The sequence below is a fragment of the Rhodnius prolixus genome, unplaced genomic scaffold (genome assembly GCF_049639745.1).
Source record: "Rhodnius prolixus isolate KJV_2025 unplaced genomic scaffold, Rpr scaffold_1, whole genome shotgun sequence".
In the NCBI taxonomy this organism is placed as follows: domain Eukaryota; kingdom Metazoa; phylum Arthropoda; class Insecta; order Hemiptera; family Reduviidae; genus Rhodnius; species Rhodnius prolixus.
Genome location: NW_027411581.1, coordinates 65,219,340 through 65,240,514, shown reverse-complemented (window position 1 = coordinate 65,240,514; position 21,175 = coordinate 65,219,340). Strand labels below are relative to the sequence as shown.

Here is a 21,175-nt window from a genome sequence, read left to right as displayed (position 1 = left end):
ATACTGGTTATAAATTATTTTTGGTAGGGGATTATTTTTTACGCATTTCATTTATTAGTTTTTCGTCCTGGAACGACTGCACGTAAAGGTTACTAAAAGAATAACCTCTGAATCGAAAAATTCGTGTTAAATAAAGCATTTTATTCAACGTATTTATTAATTAAGAAATGATTAGTTCGGCCAGAAAATATCTAATTTTGCATTCATCGTAGAAACATAAAAAATAAACTAGTCTAAGGTGTATAAGTTTTGACGTTCATCGTGTTTATCTACGGCGGTAGTGTATTGCCGTAAAGTGTGAACTAGTTGAACTGAAATGCTGAATAAGATGTATTATTGTTGATACTGTAATTAGTGCGTAAAGCTAGAGTTATTTTTGCTATACAAAGCACAGCTGCTGAAAATCTAAAGTATCCTTGCCTGTCTGTGGTTATTCTAGCCACTATTTTTGGCATCAGAGTTGTTTATATGTCTCAAGAAAATGGCGTTTAATTTCCAAGGTGGTCCATCCATAGCTGTTGGTAAGTGAAATAATTGAATAATAACTTGGAAAATGTAAATAAACTTCTTACTTAAATGGTAAGACAGTACTTCGACTCTTTAGTTCTTATTTGTGAGAACAAAATAAGAAGTTAGTATGTTTCTAACCAACATCTTTTACGTATGATTATTTAGAAGCCGTACTTTTGTCTTGTAATTTTTTCCATGATTTCGCGATTATTCATTTTTAATGCTTAGCGAGTTAACCACAAGTAACCTCTGATATCTAAATTTTACTCTTTCGGTTTATAACAGCTAAAGGTTGAAATACATATTATCTAATTTACCTCTATTTCCTAAGTTTTCCATAAACCTCAGAATAATCATAAGGTTTCTTAGTTATTTTCTTTATTTTTCTATTTACCATTAGTAAGAGATGAACTATATAAACGATAGTGACCGGTTAAAAGCACCTAAATTACCGTACTTTTTCCAGTATTGTTCAGAATTTTATCTCAGTATGTAAGAAGTTATACCATACTCTTGGTCGGATTTAAATGATCTGGTTCCTGTATTATTATATTATTGAGGGAATATTTTGGTTTAGTCATTAAATGTGTAACAGTATTGGATTCTGAAAATTTCAAATATTGTGTATTTCATCTTAATTAACTTTGTAGCATGTTCCATACTTAATTTTTTAAGTTGAAGTTTTTGTTTTAATCATCTCAGAGTGCGAGACCATAACATTAATCATTTATTTTTAATTTTTAACATAAATTGCAGGAATGCCTGGCCAAAGCCAAAGTGGTATGATCGGGGGACCCTTAGTGCCAGGAAGTATGATGGGTGGCCCTCATATGATGGCTGGAATGATGCCAGGATTTCCCCAAATGCCACTTATGCCTCCAGATCAAGCGCAGTTGGTCAACCCTGGGCTAAATGATGCACCTTTGGAATTTAATACCAACAAGAATAAACCACCCATGCCTATTACAGGTTAGTGCATGATGATTTTATTTTCTTCTTAATTTTATTTATTTATTTATTTTTTTTTTTTATACAAAAAATTGGACTAGAGAGTGTTTAAACTAGGCAAACAAAAAAAAGTCGCACAGGTTCGCTCGATAACAGCTGCCTCTAAACGAAAGAAGACTATGTCTTTCGCAAATCCGGACTAATGTATGACAACTTCCTCATTAAGAAAAGTGAAATGAAGTTTACCTCTTAGAGCAACATCCGTTTACGTTTAAAGAGAGACTACAATAGTAAATCTGAAATTTGTAACCAGGTTGTTCTTACGATTGAAACTAATTAGAATGTGTGGGATATGATAGGTTGAAGTTGATTTCACTCAATTAGCGTACAACTTGGTGGAGTTACACCGACATCTTCAGCCAGCCTAAAATTAGGTACTAAAAGAAGGCATCGAGTACCTCATTCTTGTATTTTTTTTTCTCTTGTATCTTTACTTTTACTCCTTTACTTCACTTTGCAATGGTGAAATTTTTTTAGCACGCACTTTAAAGGATTTTTTTTTTTATCCCGAATTTAAATAATTCCTGTTATAATTAATAAAATATCTGTAATGCCTGTAAAAATGTAAAATATCTGTCTAAAGGTGCTGATATTGACGAGAGAGCTGCTCAGGCAAATGGAGGGACAATGAAGCCTGAGGTGGATATAAAGGAGAGAAATGAAAGAAGAAGGGATAGCAGATCTAGAAATGGATCCAGAAGTAGCAACAGGTCTAAGGAAAGAGGCAAACAGCATAAGTAAACAATTTTTTTTTTTTTAAAAAAAATAATGAATTATTAATGGACATTAGAATTCGTTTCAGTTTGTTTTTGTGATAAATATATGAAAATGTTTTAAATCACTGTAAACTAAACGTATCTGTTTATTTCATAGGGATGACGCCAAGAGTAGCGAAGGTGGAAGTGGAACTAGTCTCAATGAAGATTCTCCAGTTAGTGATATGACTGCTCCGCCTGTATGGCCTGGTATGTTACCAGGAGTTCCTTATCCAATGATGGGAATGCCTTTGATGGATCCGAATATGATGATGCCGCAGGTAATAATTGTATCAAGGAAGTTATGTAAAACTTGATATATAATTATATTATTAATTGTAATACTAGATAAAATAATGGGCATTGTCAGGGCAGTGAATAGTCTTTAAAGAAAGTAAAGTTACTTATTATTTTTACATTCGTTTACGATGCCAAAAAGCAAAAAAATAAATAAATCAATTCAAAATTTAAAATCAAGACCGGGTATTAATCCCAGTATTTACAATACTCTCTAATCCTATGTTTTGAAACCTTCGTAAGTCTTCAAATCTTTTTTAAATTGCTCGTCCAATATATCGCGGTTTTATCTGAAAAATATGCGTGCCAAATCTGATCGAAATTAATGTTGCGGTATAAAGATCATTAAAACTTATATACTGTAAACATACTCTTATTGCACAGTGTATTATTATATTTCTTGTCCAGGCAGTTATGAAGGATAGCTGAGTCATATAATTAAGCGTAGTTGAAAATTCTATCCCTTTCCTATTAGGATTTAAATAAACTATTGCCTTAAAAGAAAATAATATATTTTGTATGTATAAAGTTTGGTTTGTAATTTTGTATGGCAGAAATATTTGCTGGTCAAATAAAGGTGTTTTTCAAACATTATATTGTAGCGTATATATTGTATTTACATATGAAAGTCACAAAGTTCGACCAGGTGTTTATTTAAGTATTTTCCCATATATACATACAATAAATCTAGCTTATCTTTCAGTTTGGCATGATGGGTGGTGTAATGGGTGGAGATGGAATGGTATCACATGATAGCGCCTCGCATATGGTTAAAGAAGTGATACAATTAAAGTCTGTAACACTAGTACCACCACCTCCAGGAACTCCATTACCTACCACACGGGAACGACCTCCAGGATGTAAAACCATCTTTGTGGGTGGACTTGCAGAAAATACTACAGGTAAAAAACATTGCTATCTATGCACTAAATAATGACAAATGAATGTTTTTTAAGGCTTTTTTGATTAATATTATTATTCATTTTTGTTTTCAGAGGAAATTATTCGTGATATTTTCAGTCGTTGTGGAGATATGTTGACTGTAAGATTAAGTAATAAGAAATTCTGTCATATAAGGTTCTGTCATGAACCGTCTGTGGATGCTGCACTTTACTTTTCTGGTTAGTAGGTTCAAATTTCTGGTTGAGGGTGATTTAAAAGAAAATCATGAAAGATTCGTGTAAATCATTAGAAGAAAGTCATAATTAGTCTCAATGTTGGCTCCGTCCATTTTTTTTTTATTTAAGCTTAAAGCAGATAAGGACTAATATCGTCTTTATTTACATCAGGAAAGTTATAATTTATGATCGGTTTATGTGACTTTTCTTTCTAAAGTGTCAGTTTACTTTTTATTTATATTTAATTTTATTTTACTGTATCATCCTTATACGAGGGTCGTTTGAAAAGTCCGTGCAAAAATAAAAACTACTTAATTTTTTGGGGTAAACCTTTTTTATTTTTCAACATAGTCTCCTTTTAGGCTTATACACTTCGTCCAACGCTGCTCTAGTTTGTTGATCCCTTCCGAATAATAGGATTTGTCCAAGTCTGAAAAATAGCCATTCGTTTCTGCAATCACCTCCTCGTTTGAATAAAATATTTTTCCCGCCAGCCATTTCTTCATATTGGGGAACAAATAGTAGTCCGAGGGAGCCAAGTCTGGAGAATAGGGGGGATGTGAAACGAGTTGGAACCCTATTTCCATTAATTTTGCGACCACAACTGCCGAGGTGTGAGCTGGTGCATTGTCGTGATGGAAAAGGACTTTTTTGTGGGCCAATCGTGGGCGTTTTTCTTGCAGCTCGGTTTTCAAACGGTCCAATAACGATGAATAATATGCACCTGTAATAGTTTTAACCTTTTCCAGATAGTCGATGAGGATTATTCCTTGCGAAACCCAAAAGACAGTCGCCATAATCTTTCCGGCCGAAGGAACGGTCTTCGCCTTTTTTGGCGCAGATTCCCCCTTGGTAACCCATTGTTTAGATTGTTCTTTGGTCTCAGGAGTGTAGTGATGTATCCATGTTTCATCCACAGTGACGAAACGACGCTTAAAGTCCTGCGTATTCTTCTGGAACAGCTGCAAACCGTCCTTACAACACTTCACACGATTTCGTTTTTGGTCAAGCGTGAGCAATCACGGCACCCATCTTGCGGATAGCTTTGTCATGTCCAAATGTTGATGCAAAATATTATGTACCCGTTCATTCGAGATGCCCACAGCACTAGCAATCTCACGCACCTTCACTCTTCTGTCATCCATCACCATATCATGGATTTTATCAATGATTACTGGAGTAGTAACCTCAACAGGGCGTCCAGAACGTTCAGCGTCACTTGTGCCCATATGGCCACTCCGAAAATTTTGAAACCACTTATAAACTGTTCTAATCGAAGGTGCAGAGTCACCATAATGTTTATCAAGCTTCTCTTTAGTCTCCTGAGGCGTTTTGCCTTTCATAAAGTAGTGTTTAATCAACACACGAAATTCTTTTTCGTCCATTTTTTTGAAACTCACTCGACTTCCTCGATTCAAACGAATGCCAAACACAAAGAAATAGACCGATCTGGCTGAAACTTGGTGTGGGTTCTTCCAAGAGATGCTACTAACTAAACATAACCTCGATACGCGCCAGTGGTGCTATCTCTCTGACACGGACTTTTCAAACGACCCTCGTACATTAAAGAATAAAATCATTAAAAAGATCGATTGTAGAGAAATGATATTCGATTTTTCGCTATTTTATTGGAGAGAAAATTTAAATGTATAAAAGACAGTCAGTTTAGAATGATTTTATTGAATTTTTTATTTATTTATTTAGGGGGTTCCATTTAGTACATTAGATAATAATCAAAAATGCTAAATTAATTGCGTAATACCGCCATTTTTGTGTTATAGCCTATTACATTATGTTTTTTTTTGTTTTGTTTTTTTTTTCTTTAGGTTACCGTATGAGAATTGACAATAAGACAGATCCTCCCAATACTGGACGACTTCATGTTGATTTCGCTCAAGCCAGAGATGATCAGTATGAATGGGAATGCAAACAAAGACAGTTGCAGAGAGAAGCAAGACATAGAGACAGAGTTGAAAAAGAAAGGTATATATTTATATTAGGATTTTTCTTTTGTCCCTTAATCCATGGGGTCTCTGGGTAATTCCTGTGTTACTGTAATGTAGAGGCCTAAAATTTGCAGACCATAATTCTTAGCCAGCCTCCTTTCTCATTTGATTTAATCTCATGTCCAAAGAAACGATATCGATACCTTCATTCCTCTTTTAGGATTGCTACAATTTCAACAGAAAAGGTGATTGAAGTAGGCAATACCAGCAGGCAGGTGCAATGTAGGCTACCCTGGTTGTCCCTAACAATAATGAATTTGTTTTCCTAGGATGTACGAGTATATTTCATTGCCTTTAACAGCTGTTACATCGTAATGGCGAACAGGCTACTTTTGCTTTGTTTGTTTTTTTTTTTTTCCTTATAATAGACTTACTTTTTTTTAATTGTTTCAACTGTTTCAGATTAAGAGTTCCGTCGCCACCACCAGTTCCTCACTATACGGAACATGAAGCATCTTCGGTCTGTGAAAAAATAAAAGGTAAATAATATTAATATTTTTAGTAAAGAAATTAAATCTATCTCCTATTAATTATATCTACATGTTATGCCACCACTCTATTAATTAACGATTTTCGGTGTTTAGCTCCCTAAAATATGTTTAGAAATCAATTAAATAATCTTGAATTGTAATGCTCTAATCGATCCTGTATACCATGAGTTCCATGGTCATGACCAAACCACCCTACTAGTATCATAAACAGATAACATAGCAGCACTTTCGACTCCCAAAAGCCACACTTACAAGACCATTTCAAACGCTAGAAGATAGAAATTTTTAACTTTTTTTTTTTTACTTCGGCAACGCTTATGATCAAGATATTTGCTTCCTTGGACTCAAGAGAGTTGTCATTATAAGAAACAACGTTTCTCGTTGAAAACGAAATACTTTCTTCTTAAACGTTTATTGACTAATGATCCAAACTAGAAGCATAAAATTTAAACTACATCTTTACAAAAGCAAGTCAATCCAAATTTTGGACTTACTACAACTCACTCTGTAGACCTGTCTAATCGACACAGTACAAAATTTTACGAACTCTCACGCAATGCTCCTGCTGGGTCACAAAAACGACTTTTGCACAAAGACCTTAACATCCTATTTGTAAGAGATCTAACATAACAGCTTTATTAAAGATCAACAATAAACTGGACAATACATCCACATCACCAGCATGAATTATCCCTCATTTTCACTGAAAATTTCCTAAGACATATGAAACTTCATTTGGACTTGAGGACCTCCTGTCAGAGGTCCTTGAATGGTGGCACTGCCAGTTCCGAAGTCAGTTTCAAATCAATTTTATTTTCTGTTTTTAGTGGAAGAAACTTTTGGTAAAGCAGTGCAAGTTGTGATCACCTGGCTTGAACGGGGTGATTGTAGTAAACGCAATGCGAGTGTATTTTATTCAATGATTCAATCAACGAACTCTCACATTCGTCGATTACTTTCTGAGAAGGCTACCCACGAAGAAGAACTCTTGAAGGCTAAAGATCTAATGAAAGCTAGGATGCAGAGTCTACTATTGCAATGTAAGTAGTTTACTTTTTCTTTTCTCTTTTTCTATCTTTTTTTTTTTTTTTTTTTTTTTGTATTGACAAGGGCCATGGTCTTCCCAAATCAGCAGGGGGAAAATTACAACCCAGAGTTTAATGGTCTTTGCAAGGAAATTATTCATAGGTAAAACTATTTTTAAAAAGTAAATAAATAACCAAGTTTACTATGCTAAGTCTGCCTAAATGAATACTTTTACCGAGTCTTTTACGTTAACTGCGTAATTACGTATACTTTACTTATCGTAGTATTAAGAAGAAAAATATTCTGTAACTTACATAATCTTAAGAAAACTTTGATGCGAATATTGGGGCTCACTAAATAAGACTTAATTTACTTTGGGGTGCCTTCATCTTCTTTTATATCATTTCTAATCACTGAGAAATTAATTTGGTATTTACCTTTGGCTCAGCCTTGATCTGGCGAATCCTATCTTGAGACTGTCCAATACTGCTGACTTCCATGTTGTTTTGTTTTTTGCTTTAGTGCTGTTTTTTCTTTTTTGTTGAACCCAAGCCCTAAAATTTTGATATGAAAATATCGATACCTTTAAAAGTCTTTTATAATGGAGTTAGTCGATTGGAAAAACCTGCCTATGCAATATAACATCGAATTTTAGTGAGCAGTAAATCATTTAAGACTCCTAATATAAACAAGAGTTATTTATTTTTATTTTATTTTTTGATGATTTAAGGCGCGTCAACATCTAAGGTTGTTGGCGCCAGGAGCTTTTTTCAGTGCACTGCCTGCCTCCGGACAGTGTTCTCTCGTTACAGACAACACTGTCCATCACCGGGACAGTGAGCTGTAAGAAGCTCCTAAGAAGAGAAAATCCAAGGGTCAGCAGCTGGATTCGAACCTGTGACCTTCGCGTGGGAGTGCAGTACGCTAACCGCATAGCTAATCCTTTCCCTTAGAGTTAATTACTTTTCAACATTTTAATTCGGATAAACTTTATTCCCTTAGTTCGATTCTGCTGTACTTGTTATTTTTTCATCAGTTATCATTATTTTTGTTATTTATTGATTTATTTTAGAGCGTTCAGTTATATTTATAAAATGGATAGGAAAAACATCTTTTAGAATTTATGAGACGAAGTAAATTCGTCTTGGTTGTTGTGTGCAAAGGAAATCAGTCAACGCAGTATTGGCTTTGGCTTGGCATTCAGTTTCCAATGAAATGTTTCAGTTAATAGTATCTTGGGCTCAACTGCGTTACAGAGAGAATGTCTTTTACAGAAGAAGTACCGTTTTGTGGTATCGATTGTGCTCTGTATTCAATAAGGACAGATTTTGTTCAATTATTTGTTGAAACCTGGTCCCACCTTCGGCCAACTTGATAAAAAAATAACTTAATTCCAACGCAGTATTGGCTTTGGCTTGGCATTCAGTTTCCAATGAAATGTTTCAGTTAATAGTATCTTGGGCTCAACTGCGTTACAGAGAAAGGGATACACTTTTACAGAAGAAGTACCGTTTTGTGGTATCGATTGAAAGCAACGACAGATTTATTCAATTATTTATTGAAACCTGGGTCCCTCTTCGGTCAACTTGATTAGAAAACTTAAAATTCCAACATTAATCACCATAAAAGTCCATAATTTCAGCAGTGCAAATCATTTCCCCCAAAGGTCTTTTTAATTTCTTCAAAGTTCTCTTCTTCAGAAAATTTTAGTTTTTTTTTTTTTTTTCTTTCTTGAATTTTGTCAAAGTATTCATTTAGTGAGACTTAACAAATAAGAAAAATGAAAGAAAATTGGGCCAAGCTTGCTTTATCATCAAGTGACAGACACATTTTATCATCGTAGTATGTCACAAGTACTAAGTATACTAAGTACCAATCATTTTTTTGGGGCTGGAAACGCTTCTTGCGGAAAGGAAGAGGATGATCATCATCACAATTCATCGTGCCTATAAGGATTTGTAATTAAAAAAAAAAAAAAAATGAAAATAATAACAAAAAAAGAAAAATTGAAAATGGTAATTTTTTAAAATATTTTTAAGTATAATTAGATGTTTGGTGGTATACAAAGACAAAAAATACATTCCTTAAAATGTACTTAAAAATATTATACTGTTTATATTTTATTTTAGTAGAGCTTAACTCTCATTGCAGCTGTCTTCTTTCATTTTTATGAATTATCTATACATTCCTTTACCAGAACAATCTTGAGGAGTAATTGCGTTTATCTCTCTCTCTCTCTCTCTTTGTGGAAAATTTCCAGCTGGCTGTACTATGTAAGTATTATGAGAAAGAAAGTTGCAATGAAGAATATCGCTTCACCACCAGACTTATTTTGGGCATTTGGAAACACTTTAAATATTTATTTTCTGCAACCATGTAGGAATGTTCTCATTACTCAATTAAAATCAGCTGTGTAATGCCCAACTTTACCTCACTAGTGGGGAAAAATTCCCATTAGTGTCACTTTCCTCACTAGTGAGTGGAAAAACTTTATTGTGCTTCCTTGATATAAGAAGTTTTGTTATTAAAAATTTTCTGTAAAACTTTAATAAGCTTATTTAACGTAACTAAATAATTAAAAAACGAATATTAAAAAAATAAAATAAAAATTGAAAGGAATATAGAAATAAAAATAATACTTTAATAAATAATTAGATATTTTTAATTATAACAGTTAAAAAGGTTATAGTGTTACCTTATAGAAATTTAAAATGGATTCTAGTGATCCCTGTTTAGTTTTTTTTTTTTTTAGTTAATAACCCTAATGGTTGCAGAAAAAATATAATATTTAACTCGAGTGTAAAGTATTTTCCTCACATTCGGCAATTTGCACTTGCACTCGCCTCGCTTCGCTCGCTCGTGCGTGCAAACCCTGCCTCGTGTGAGGAAAAGTACTACTTTCCACACTTGTTAAATAAATAACAAATTATTCCCCAAAGGAATAATAACTACAATTTTTTCTCGCATTAGTTTTGAAAATATTTAATGTGTTTCCATTTTATTTTACCTTATTTTTTTTTAAAAAAACCTTTCTCTGTTCGGTCCTTTCATACACATAATTCCTGGAAGTTGTATTTACTTGAGAAAAAAAAAAAAAAAAAAATTAGTTTTCCTTCCAAAGTTAGGAAAAATCAAAAAAAGTTACTTATTAACTAATTTTTCTTTTTAAAACTAAATTGAAAAAAAAAAAATTAAGTAAATACAATTTGGAATTGTTATATAATCCTTCCTAAAAATATTTTTCCTTCCTTTTCATCTTTTTTTCCTTTGTGTAAATCTTTTAATATTACAATAATACAAACAATAATAAAAAAAATTGAAGAAAAAAATGTCTTGGGATTGTTTGGTCGGAAGATGTTCTGTTGTTGATGTTGTAAGTTGTGTGTTGGGTTCGTTCAGACGCGCAGATAGAACGTGTCTTCATGGCTGCGTCGCACAAGAAGGTCTGGGACCACTTCACCAAGGCTCAAAGGAAGAACATTGAGATGTGGAAAAAGCAAGCTGCGGTAAGTTTTTAAAAATGGACGCACGCAAAAAAAAAATAAAAAATAAAAAAAAAAAAATTAAAAATGGATCTTCAGAGTTTTCTACGCAAATTTATTCTATAGGTAGTGATATTAAAACTTGAAAATCTGTTTTAACTATCATAAAAGTATATCTATAAATAAATAGCCACACCTTAACTATTTCTAAATAGCTCAAATTAAAATAGTAAAATATTAGCTTTTTTTCTTTTATTTATCTGGATGTCTTATCTAATTTCAACAGTTTAGATCGTTCCTTATTGTTCTTCAATTGCCTCGTTCAGAAAACTTGATGCAATTCTAATTACCAAACTTGAATAATGATCCTCACTATAATTAATTCCAGCTGCTATTGCAGTTAGTGGGATCAATTTGCACAGGATATTCTGGATTTTGCGTACTACAAGAAAACTTCAGCTTCACTTATTTTTGATTCCTTAACCAGTTAACGGTTTGTGACGAAGATATTTGTCATGAAAAAAAAAAGTGTAAAATTTTGTGTTATGACGAGTGATATTCGTGTGACCATCGGCAGTTAATTTTGTGATTTTGTAGTTAAAACTAAAATATATTCGTAAACAGCAAGAAGTTTGGAATATCTTTAGGCCATCTCAAAATAAAAAGAACTAATAGATAGATATAGTATGGATTAGTCATCGTAAATGTATCTTTGTCTTTTATTAGTCATCACTGAACCAATAACGAATTCATTATATTGTGTTAGGCTAGACTAGGGGTCGGCATCCCGCGGCTCTTTTATCCAAATTTTGTGGCTCTTCAGTTTGTCCGAAATAAATTGTATATTTTAATTTTATTGGAACGAATTAAAATTTCATTTATTAAATGTTTTTTTTTCCCAAAAATAATCTTAAATGTGATCGGTTCGAAATTGAATAGAATTATACAATATCAAAATAGAGTACTTGATTTATATTGTAAGACTGCCGCCTTTTCATTCGTTCAGCTATTATTTATTTGTTTATTTACTTTGCAATATGTGAAAATAAATGTATAAAACATTTAAATTGTTATTGAATATCATAAAATAATAATTTGCGAATACAAATGATCTACAGAGTTTTTTCTTCATCTCTTAGTAAGATTAATTAAAATTATTTAAGGTAACTTAAAATAGGTTGCCGACCCCTGGGCTAGACTATGCAGTAAGTGGCGCGCTTGGTAATAAAAAAAAACGGGATGAGGATCCTTTTGTTCCCTATTTACCTGTGTATTCAAGAGGCGGAGCTTTTGGCTCATGTGCAGAGGTTCAAGATTTAGCGATCATCCAAATTGCTGAGTCGTGGGCTACACTAACCTGCCCAAGATATTTCCGTTCATAACTGTTTATTCTTTTATCATCTGGTCAGGGATTCATTTGCGTAAAATACCAGCCGTGTAATGATGCGGACCTACTCAGAGGATATTTGCAGCAACCCAATTTCACATATCTGGAATTTGATGAATATATATTAATTTGTATGACGCACGTGGGGGGGGGGTGTCACATTTTCCAACAAAGTCGAAACAGTTAACTAGTAGTTAATTTTGAACAAACACTAATAAGACAGTAAACAATACCTACGATCACGGAAGGGATTTTTAGCTTTCTTACTGTTCTAGATTTGTAAGACTTAAATAAATTGCAGGAGTCCCATCATTAATCCGCAAATCCTCTGGGATCTGGGATAGAAAAGATTAGATGAAGAATAAAACCACCAGCTCCACTTATTGATCGAAATTTTTGCTGATAATTCTTAAAAATTTAAATGTTTAACCATTGATAGTTTTATTCAGATTTTCAAGTTATAACTTTTAAATTATTTTATCTTTCTTATTTATAATAAAAATGACTAAAAAATAATCTCACATGATGGATTCATCTCTTGTCGCTCTAATGAGGATCTACATGTAAATATTTCCAATATTTTGTATTGAGCACAGAACATAAATTAAGCTTTCATGCCTTCTCAAAATCTTTTATGGATATACAAAGCGCCTTCAACAATGAATTCCATTAAATGGTTTTACTTTTCTTTTAATTTGCTGTCATAAAAAAAAATTAGTTTTGTCACAAACTTTGTCGTGATTATTTATTTATTTTTTTGCTAACTTGATAAAAACCTTGATTGTCTTTGTTGTTGGTAAGTTTATAAGCAAAATATTATGAAAGCTTCAGAAACTCTTGCAAGTATTTTAAAAAAAAAAAAGCATGTGTCCGTCTCCATGATGCGCTTCATTAGGAAAGCAAGTAATGAGGGACTGATGAAACCGCGTGATATATTCTGTAAGTAACATTTTTTTTTTCTTTTTCTTAATTTACAAATACTTCAATAAAATTGCATGCTAATTAGACTTTAACCTTGCACAAAGAGAAAAAAGAAAAAAAAAAACACATTCATATTGGATCATAATTAGTTACAACTGTTATGATTTATCCATCAAAACCCTTATAAAGGATTTAGGAGCCTTACTTCTTTGCCATTGCCCAGATATGGTTATAACCGGTTTTTAAGGTTAGTAAAAATTAAAAGTACAAGTATTATTGTTTATCTGAATAACGCCTGCTGGAATTGAACAATATTTTGTGAATAAAGAAGTGATTTATTTACAAAAATTTATGAACTGAATCAAATATTTTTGGCAAATAATTAAAGAGTATGTATTACGTTAATATTTATTGTTTTTACTAATTCAGTATTAACCAATCATAACTGCTCTTATTCTAGGGGGTGTATTGTTTTTTTTTTTGTTTTGTTTTGTTTTGTTTAAATAGGTTTACAATTAATTTGGACCACTTTGCGATAAGATAAAATATATTCATTGAGCCTTTGTATATCCATTTTATGGTAAGTGCATTATTTGATATTAGAAAGAGATCATTTGTATTTAATTTATTTTTTTTTATCTCGTACCATTCATTTGTAAGTATAAATACCAACGAAAGATTTGAAAATAGTGGCCGAGAAACGTTTCATCTACTGCTTTCAAGGTGTGTTCCTCAGTTACATTGATCAGGAAGCTTTTTTATTTCTTTTTTAAGCGCCTAAATTTCAAAAAAAAATAAAATTTGATTTAATGTAATTGAATCTTTAGAGAAGTTTGGTTGCTACTTACTTAATAGCCACTTTCTATTTACATACCAAATTATTTCTTGCCTTCTAGATCATTATCAAAGACGATGACAAGTCCAGCAATCGCGTAAACTATATCCTGCAAAAGTACGAGGCTAAGTATCCGTGACCGTCATAAACTGAAGTAAAGTTGGAACTCGCCTTGCGTTCTTTCAGCCCACTCAGTAGGACTTTATGAGCTTTGCCGTCTGTCTATCTTCCTTTGGGTTTTACCAAGCCATACTGTTCGCTCCAGGATCGCATTATAATAATTAATGTCGCGTCTATTTTATAATAAATATATGTATAACATAAATCCACTAAGCGTAGCTAAATTATTTTCCCCAAATTTTATTATACTGTTTCCTCTATTACCGTTCCATTTCCTGTACGATGTATTGCATTAAAACTTGAATTTTTTTGTAGACCCAAATATGAAAAGTTGATTTTATCTGGGCTTTTCCGTCACACTCATAGAAAACTCGATAAATAGAAAGTTATTCCTTCTAGTTCTTCAGGCTGCTATACTGACTTGAAATTCTGTGGCAAATTAATTAAGTACAAACGTACTTAATTAATACAAATTAGTTTTATTTTTCGTGACTCTAGACCGGTACTGATCACAGCGATCTATAAGCCCTTTGTCCGCTTAGATAAAAGCTACTCCCTCCTCTGCTCGATGTAGTTTTGGAAATGACTTTAAAACTCCACATTCTTAATTAATCAGTAATTTGCAGCAATTGAAAAAAAAAAAAAAAAAATACTCATATTTAGGTACCTTTAGTCGGTTTGTGGTTCTCATTGGTTGGATTCTAGAAATTCAAGGAAATTTGGTTAAGAAAACGATACATATCGTTTAGTTTTCAATAAACGAAATATCTTGCCACCGATAGATATTAAAAAGCAACTAAACATTCAAAATTCGAAGGAAAATTTCGTAGTCTAAAGTTGTGAAAAAAAACTTTGCAGATTAGTAATAATTCTTTTTAAATTCATTTTTATCGTTTTTAAACTTTGTTTAAAAAAAAAAAAAAATCCATTTCAAACATAATGGAGTTAAGCAGCAGCATCAGCATAAAGCATCAGCATCAAACAGCCTTTGATCATAAAAACGATGATCGGTTTAAAATAACCTGGTTAATGATTACCCAGCATGTGTTCATAGTTTGCTTTTCTGTACAGGAAATAAAGGCTATCGAACTAGAAGAGCATCTAACAACTGGTGGTGATGATGAAATGGAATTATCTGATGAAGATGATACTGCGCCTAAAAAAAAGTTGAAAGGGGACGATAGAATGTTGGTATTAAAGGTTAGCTAGGTTTTATATAGGTTATATTTATAGGATATATTAGGTTTTAAAATTTGTTTTAAATTGCGTATATTTTTATTATTATTATTACATTTCGCACGATTAAATATAATTTATTTGTAAGTGCCTTCAACGAATTTTGTTGTTTTCTTTGAACAGTACCAATCTTAATTGCGTAGAAATGTATTATAAAAAAGGTAATGAACTTTCTTATAGGAAGAAAATGACAGTCTAAGATGTCAACTGGAGGCTTATAAGAATGAAGTCGATTTGGTGAGAAGCGAATTGAAGGCTGATCTCGATTCTAGTCAAGCTCAACTTATAGCAACTAAACAAGCTTTACAAACTCTTCAACAGGTAGAAATAATAATCTTTTACTAATTTTTGAAACTTTTTTAGAAAGAAGAAATTCCACAAATTTTACCATTCTTAAAATTCTTTTTAGAGGTTACAAGTTGTTTTGCAATATATTTTATTTTCTCTTACTATACCTAAAAATAATTGTTTTCATGCGGATTTTCCGTTTTAAGTTTACACCATAAATATCCGTTTTGAGGTACCAAGTCTGATAAAATGTTTTTTCAAAGTTCGATTAATAGAAAATCGTTTTAGGGTTTTTAGAATTTTTTAAATCGAACGTAATATCGAAATTTGAGTGTAGGTTATACGCATGTATGAATTGAAATAATCGATTTATAAATAATTCATATAAACTTCGGAAAACAAAAACAAAACTTAATGATTTCATGTTTCACACTGCCCAACTAAGTCCTTTTTTTAGGCTTTGTAATTTACAAAATGTACGTACCGGTCAAAAGTGAACTAACTCTTTATTGACTTTTTTTTTTTTTTTTTCTTATAGCAACTGAATGATGCTAAAAATCGACATTCTGCAGATGAAGCAAAAGTATCACAACTAGAAGCAAAATTAGCCATTTCTGCAAATGAGGCTAGAGATAAGGTACCAACTCCTGTTGCTTTGGGTGAAGTGCAAAAACCCGAACCAACAGCTGCACAACAGACTCCTTTTAGTAAGATAAACGAATCAGAAGCAAGACTTATAGGTTAGTATTTTTTAACATAATCATTTTTTTTTTATTGTTACATATTTCTTTTGAGGAAAATAGATCGACATTTGAAATTTTATAATAGTAAGCTAATTTCTAATGAAATGTCTAGTTTAGTGGTTCATTTTGTCTTAATTATAAGTAAACATGAAATTAATTTTTTTTTTTTTCCAATTTCTAGGACTGGTAACCATGTTCCTTCATGTTCATCCATTTGGCGCTTCAGTTGATTATATTTGGTCTTATGTACAAAAATTAGAACCCGGCATTAGACCATGTGATGTAGAATCATTACTTGTACGCTTTCCAACATTGTTTCAACAGGAACTGAGTGGAATTGGTGCCAACATGGAACGGAAATGGTCAGTTACTGTTTTCGCTCCGAAAGAAGTTTCTTACCAAGCTGCTTCTGTATAAGAAAATATTTCTTTTGTTTTTTTTGTAATATTTAAAAAAAAACAAAAAATATTATTTAACGTTTAGTGTTTGCCTTATTAAAGTATATAATAAAATAAAATTTGAAGATTTTTATAGAGTACCTATATTATTTGTTTGTATAATATTTAATGATTGCTAAAGATTTTACTTGTATTAATTTTAATTTTCTGTCTTGGACAGAAATTATTTTTATTTGTACCTGTTATGTAAAGAAAAAAGAACAAAATCTATAAGTAACATTAATTTCATTTATTGCGACTTTTGATTTCTACATTAAAAAAAAAATTATATATATATTATACAGGGTGATCCATTTAAAACGCACCAATCGCTAATAAATTTTTAAGAAAGCGGAATTTCGAAAAAACTCACGAAGTAAACTATGTTTTTTTTTGGTCTAGTTTTCAAATTTTCCAACCCCGATGCTGTATCTTTATTTTTGGTGGAATTACTGCCAAAATCCGATTGGAGTTTCATAAGGACCACTGGTTTTGTCTAAGATTATGAAAACTATTTAAAAAAACTGAAAAAATGACATTAACCCCGTTTCGATATCCCTAATATTAGTCGAGATATTTTTAAAGATGAAAGTTACAATTTTATCTATTCGTAAACGGTTTTCAATATTAATTTTCCACCAGAAATACACGTTTTTTGGAGGTCCTATGACCTGCAAAAAAATGTTATTTGTGACGCTAAGTGAAAAAGTAATCATACAATAATTTAAGATTTTACAACAAGTTGTGTAATGTAATGGTTGTGGGTGAATCAGGATAAATTTGTTTTTTTTTATCATCAAATAAAAAGCAATCATCGCATCATTTTAATGTAACCCAGTAATGCAAGACTTCTTGACCTATGATTACGGTAAGAATATCTTGCCAGGGATGGGAGGGTGTTGGTCTAGTGTATATAGTTTACTTCGTGAGTTTTTTTTTTCGAAATTCCGCTTTCCTAAAAAGTTATTAGCGATTGGTGCGTTTTAAATGGATCACCCCTGTATATTGTTTAAGTAATGGAAAGCGGAAGCTAGCAGAGCACAAACATTCTATCTTTCCTCTAGCGACATATCACCTTTTAAGGGTCATATTTGTAGTCTGAAGACTAAATTGTACATAATACATTCGAAATGGGGAGGTGGTACAAATAATTACTTATGGTTGTACTTACGCAAACATGTTTTATCACGTTAATTCTTTATGATATGATGTAACATATAATATTACCTTTTTTGTAGTTACTACAATATTAGGATACATAAAAAATAAAAATAGAATAAAATATTGATTAATATTATTGAAAGGTTACGAAAAAAGTTCCTACATCCATCATCACTTTGTAGTTTATTTAAAATTGTAAGTTACGAAATAAATTTTCCTTTATTTTTTTTATCATTTAAATAAATTTTTTTGTTGAAATATTTGTAGAAAATGAAAATAGTATAATATAGTGTAGTGAACAGTAAGAAATTAGGTATTTAGAAATTATTATTTAAAGGAGGTCGGAAAAATTCAGAAATAGAATGTTTCATTTTTATTTTATATTTTCCAGGTAAAATAGAAGGCTTTGTATAGATGCGTCATCAATTAATGTTGACAGGGTTTTCTACAATTATAATTTTTCTTTGCCGCCAAATAAAGCAATGTCTAGGTTAGGTCCTGTTTCCCTGGCATTATTGTCACATAATTGAAGTGGATCTAGTTGGAAAACTTGCTCCTATTTTATACAAAAGATCCAGTGTTTTCCTACCGCTTTTTGTTTTGTTTTTATGTTATTACCTGTTAAGTGCCGGATGTATAAACATGCAAATTGGTGTTTCCAGTGCAATAATAAGCGACCGTTACTCGTGCTTATTTCACAAATCTGCCCAGAGGAAAAAGAAAAACAAAAAACAAATCTGAAGACATGAAGGCAGATTAAATCGGCATGGACGTACTGCTTGGTTAGTTATTGACGTTAAAATTACTGAGTTGGGAGAGAGCTCTGTCATTTTCCTTGCTTAACTAAGGGAATGGAGTTTTATAACTGGCATTTTGGCGCTAAGTAACTATTTCTATAAGTCCAAAACTTCAAAGATCCACAGTTGGAAGAGAAACTCTCCAAACAGTTTCCTGGTATTCATCACAGAGTTAGAGGCATTGCCCAGGGTTAAGTGGGCATCAGCAGCATCGGCCCTAACTTTCAAGTTTACAGACATGCCATGCTAGAAATCTAACTCTTAAAACAAGATATAAAAAACATTTATGTGTATTTTAATTCGAAAATAACGAACAAAACAGTGCTTACTTTACAATTGTCTGTGTAAGAGAAAACAAAAATTTGAATTAATGAATGTGGCTTTGTTTGTTAAATGTTAAAAGTAAAAAAAAGAAACTTTTTTAAAGTAAAATGTTTTTCTATGTGAACAAGATTGTCTTTAAGGGGAATAATAATTATGGTTTATTTTGGGCAACATAAATTCAATGTATTAATGAAGGACCTTTTTAAAATTCAATTTAATAAGTTAGTGATAAAATTGTAACTTTTAAATGTCTTTATTCCCCAGAAAAGAAAAAAATAAATTAGTAGAAGCCACAAGATAATTTCTAGTGAAAGGTTAGTTTTTAGAACATTTGACCAAATTTTGTCAACAGTAAACAAAACAATATATATAAATCCTTATTATTTGTTACATACTTTTTTTTTTAATCAAATGTACATAATTTGTAATAAATATATTATAGTTTTAAAAGTTTATTACATGTTTGTTTGATCACATATTAAGTAACTCATAGACATAGGTTCGAATCCTGCTAGTGCTCTTTTTTATTGCCTTATCAGTCGGTTCCAAAATTGAAATGTTGATACCAGCGACACCATTTTTACCTATAATTGAATGATTGTGGGAATGTGAACGGAAATACTTTGGACCATAAAAGTACGTCTTGAAAGAATGATACACGTCAGCTTTTTCTATAGTATAAGTAATTTTAAATGAGTATTTTTACTGAATGCTTTGTAAGTACAAGATTCTTTTTTTAAGCATCGAAGATTCAGAAATCATACAATCAATCATACCTTCAAAGCCAGAATATAAATGTGTTTTTTAAAACTCTAGAATATAGATTTTTGAAGAATTTGATTTTCAATTTTGAGACTTCTAGGGATATCCTAGCATATTGTTTAAATGTATCAACTTCTTGTAACATGCACTACAATCTGAAATATGTATTGGACCACTTCAAATACTTTTGAATTTGGGTATTGCAATGAAAACAGTAAGTATATCAGAAGTTTTGACTCACTAAACAATATTTTATTATACGAGGGTCGTTTGAAAAGTCCGTGCAAAGTCAGAGAGATAGCACCACTGGCGCGTATCGAGGTTATGTTTAGTTAGTAGCATCTCTTGGAAGAACACACACCAAGTTTCAGCCAGATCGGTCTATTTCTTTGTGTTTGGCATTCGTTTGAATCGAGGAAGTCGAGTGATTTTCAAAAAATGGACGAAAAAGAATTTCGTGTGTTGATTAAACACTACTTTATGAAAGGCAAAACGCCTCAGGAGACTAAAGAGAAGCTTGATAAACATTATGGTGACTCTGCACCTTCGATTAGAACAGTTTATAAGTGGTTTCAAAATTTTCGGAGTGGCCATATGGGCACAAGTGACGCTGAACGTTCTGGACGCCCTGTTGAGGTTACTGCTCCAGAAATCATTGATAAAATCCATGATATGGTGATGGATGACAGAAGAGTGAAGGTGCGTGAGATTGCTAGTGCTGTGGGCATCTCGAATGAACGGGTACATAATATTTTGCATCAACATTTGGACAAGACAAAGCTATCCGCAAGATGGGTGCCGCGATTGCTCACGCTTGACCAAAAACGAAATCGTGTGAAGGGTTTGCAGCTGTTCCAGAAGAATCCGCAGGACTTTAAGCGTCGTTTCGTCACTGTGGATGAAACATGGATACATCACTACACTCCTGCGACCAAAGAACAATCTAAACAATGGGTTACCAAGGGGGAATCTGCGCCAAAAAAAGGCAAAGACCGTTCCTTCGGCCGGACAGATTATGGCGACTGTCTTTTGGGATTAGCAAGGAATAATCCTCATCGACTATCTGGAAAAGGGTAAAACTATTACAGGTGCATATTATTCATCGTTATTGGACCGTTTGAAAACCGAGCTGCAAGAAAAACGCCCACGATTGGCCCACAAAAAAGTCCTTTTCCATCACGACAACGCACCAGCTCACACCTCAGCAGTTGTGGTCGCAAAATTAATGGAAATAGGGTTCCAACTCGTTTCAAATCCCCCCTATTCTCCAGACTTGGCCCCCTCGGACTACTATTTGTTCCCCAATATGAAGAAATGGCTGGCGGGAAAAAGATTTTATTCAAACGAGGAGGTGATTGCAGAAACGAATGGCTATTTTTCAGACTTGGACAAATCCTATTATTCGGAAGGGATCAACAAACTAGAGCAGCGTTGGACGAAGTGTATAAGCCTAAAAGGAGACTATGTTGAA

General features: G+C 32.4%; 1 protein-coding gene across 2 annotated transcripts; it reads left to right on the top strand.

Annotated features, from left to right (window-relative positions):
• Positions 1-57: 57 nt before the first annotated feature.
• LOC141446134 (ecto-NOX disulfide-thiol exchanger 1) lies at positions 58-19,395 on the top strand. Of its 2 annotated transcripts, none has more exons than XM_074112578.1 (14): positions 58-521; positions 1,267-1,479; positions 2,102-2,255; positions 2,392-2,554; positions 3,274-3,472; positions 3,566-3,691; positions 5,515-5,671; positions 6,097-6,173; positions 7,013-7,225; positions 10,611-10,717; positions 15,028-15,156; positions 15,373-15,513; positions 16,019-16,220; positions 16,405-19,395. In XM_074112578.1, the coding sequence occupies exons 1-14, from the start codon at positions 482-484 to the stop codon at positions 16,638-16,640; spliced, it is 2,157 nt and encodes a 718-aa protein (XP_073968679.1). In that variant the 5' UTR covers positions 58-481; the 3' UTR covers positions 16,641-19,395. The 2 variants fall into 2 exon arrangements, with proteins under 2 accessions (XP_073968679.1, XP_073968678.1); XM_074112577.1 differs by having other exon boundaries at positions 6,091-6,173.
• Positions 19,396-21,175: the final 1,780 nt, after the last annotated feature.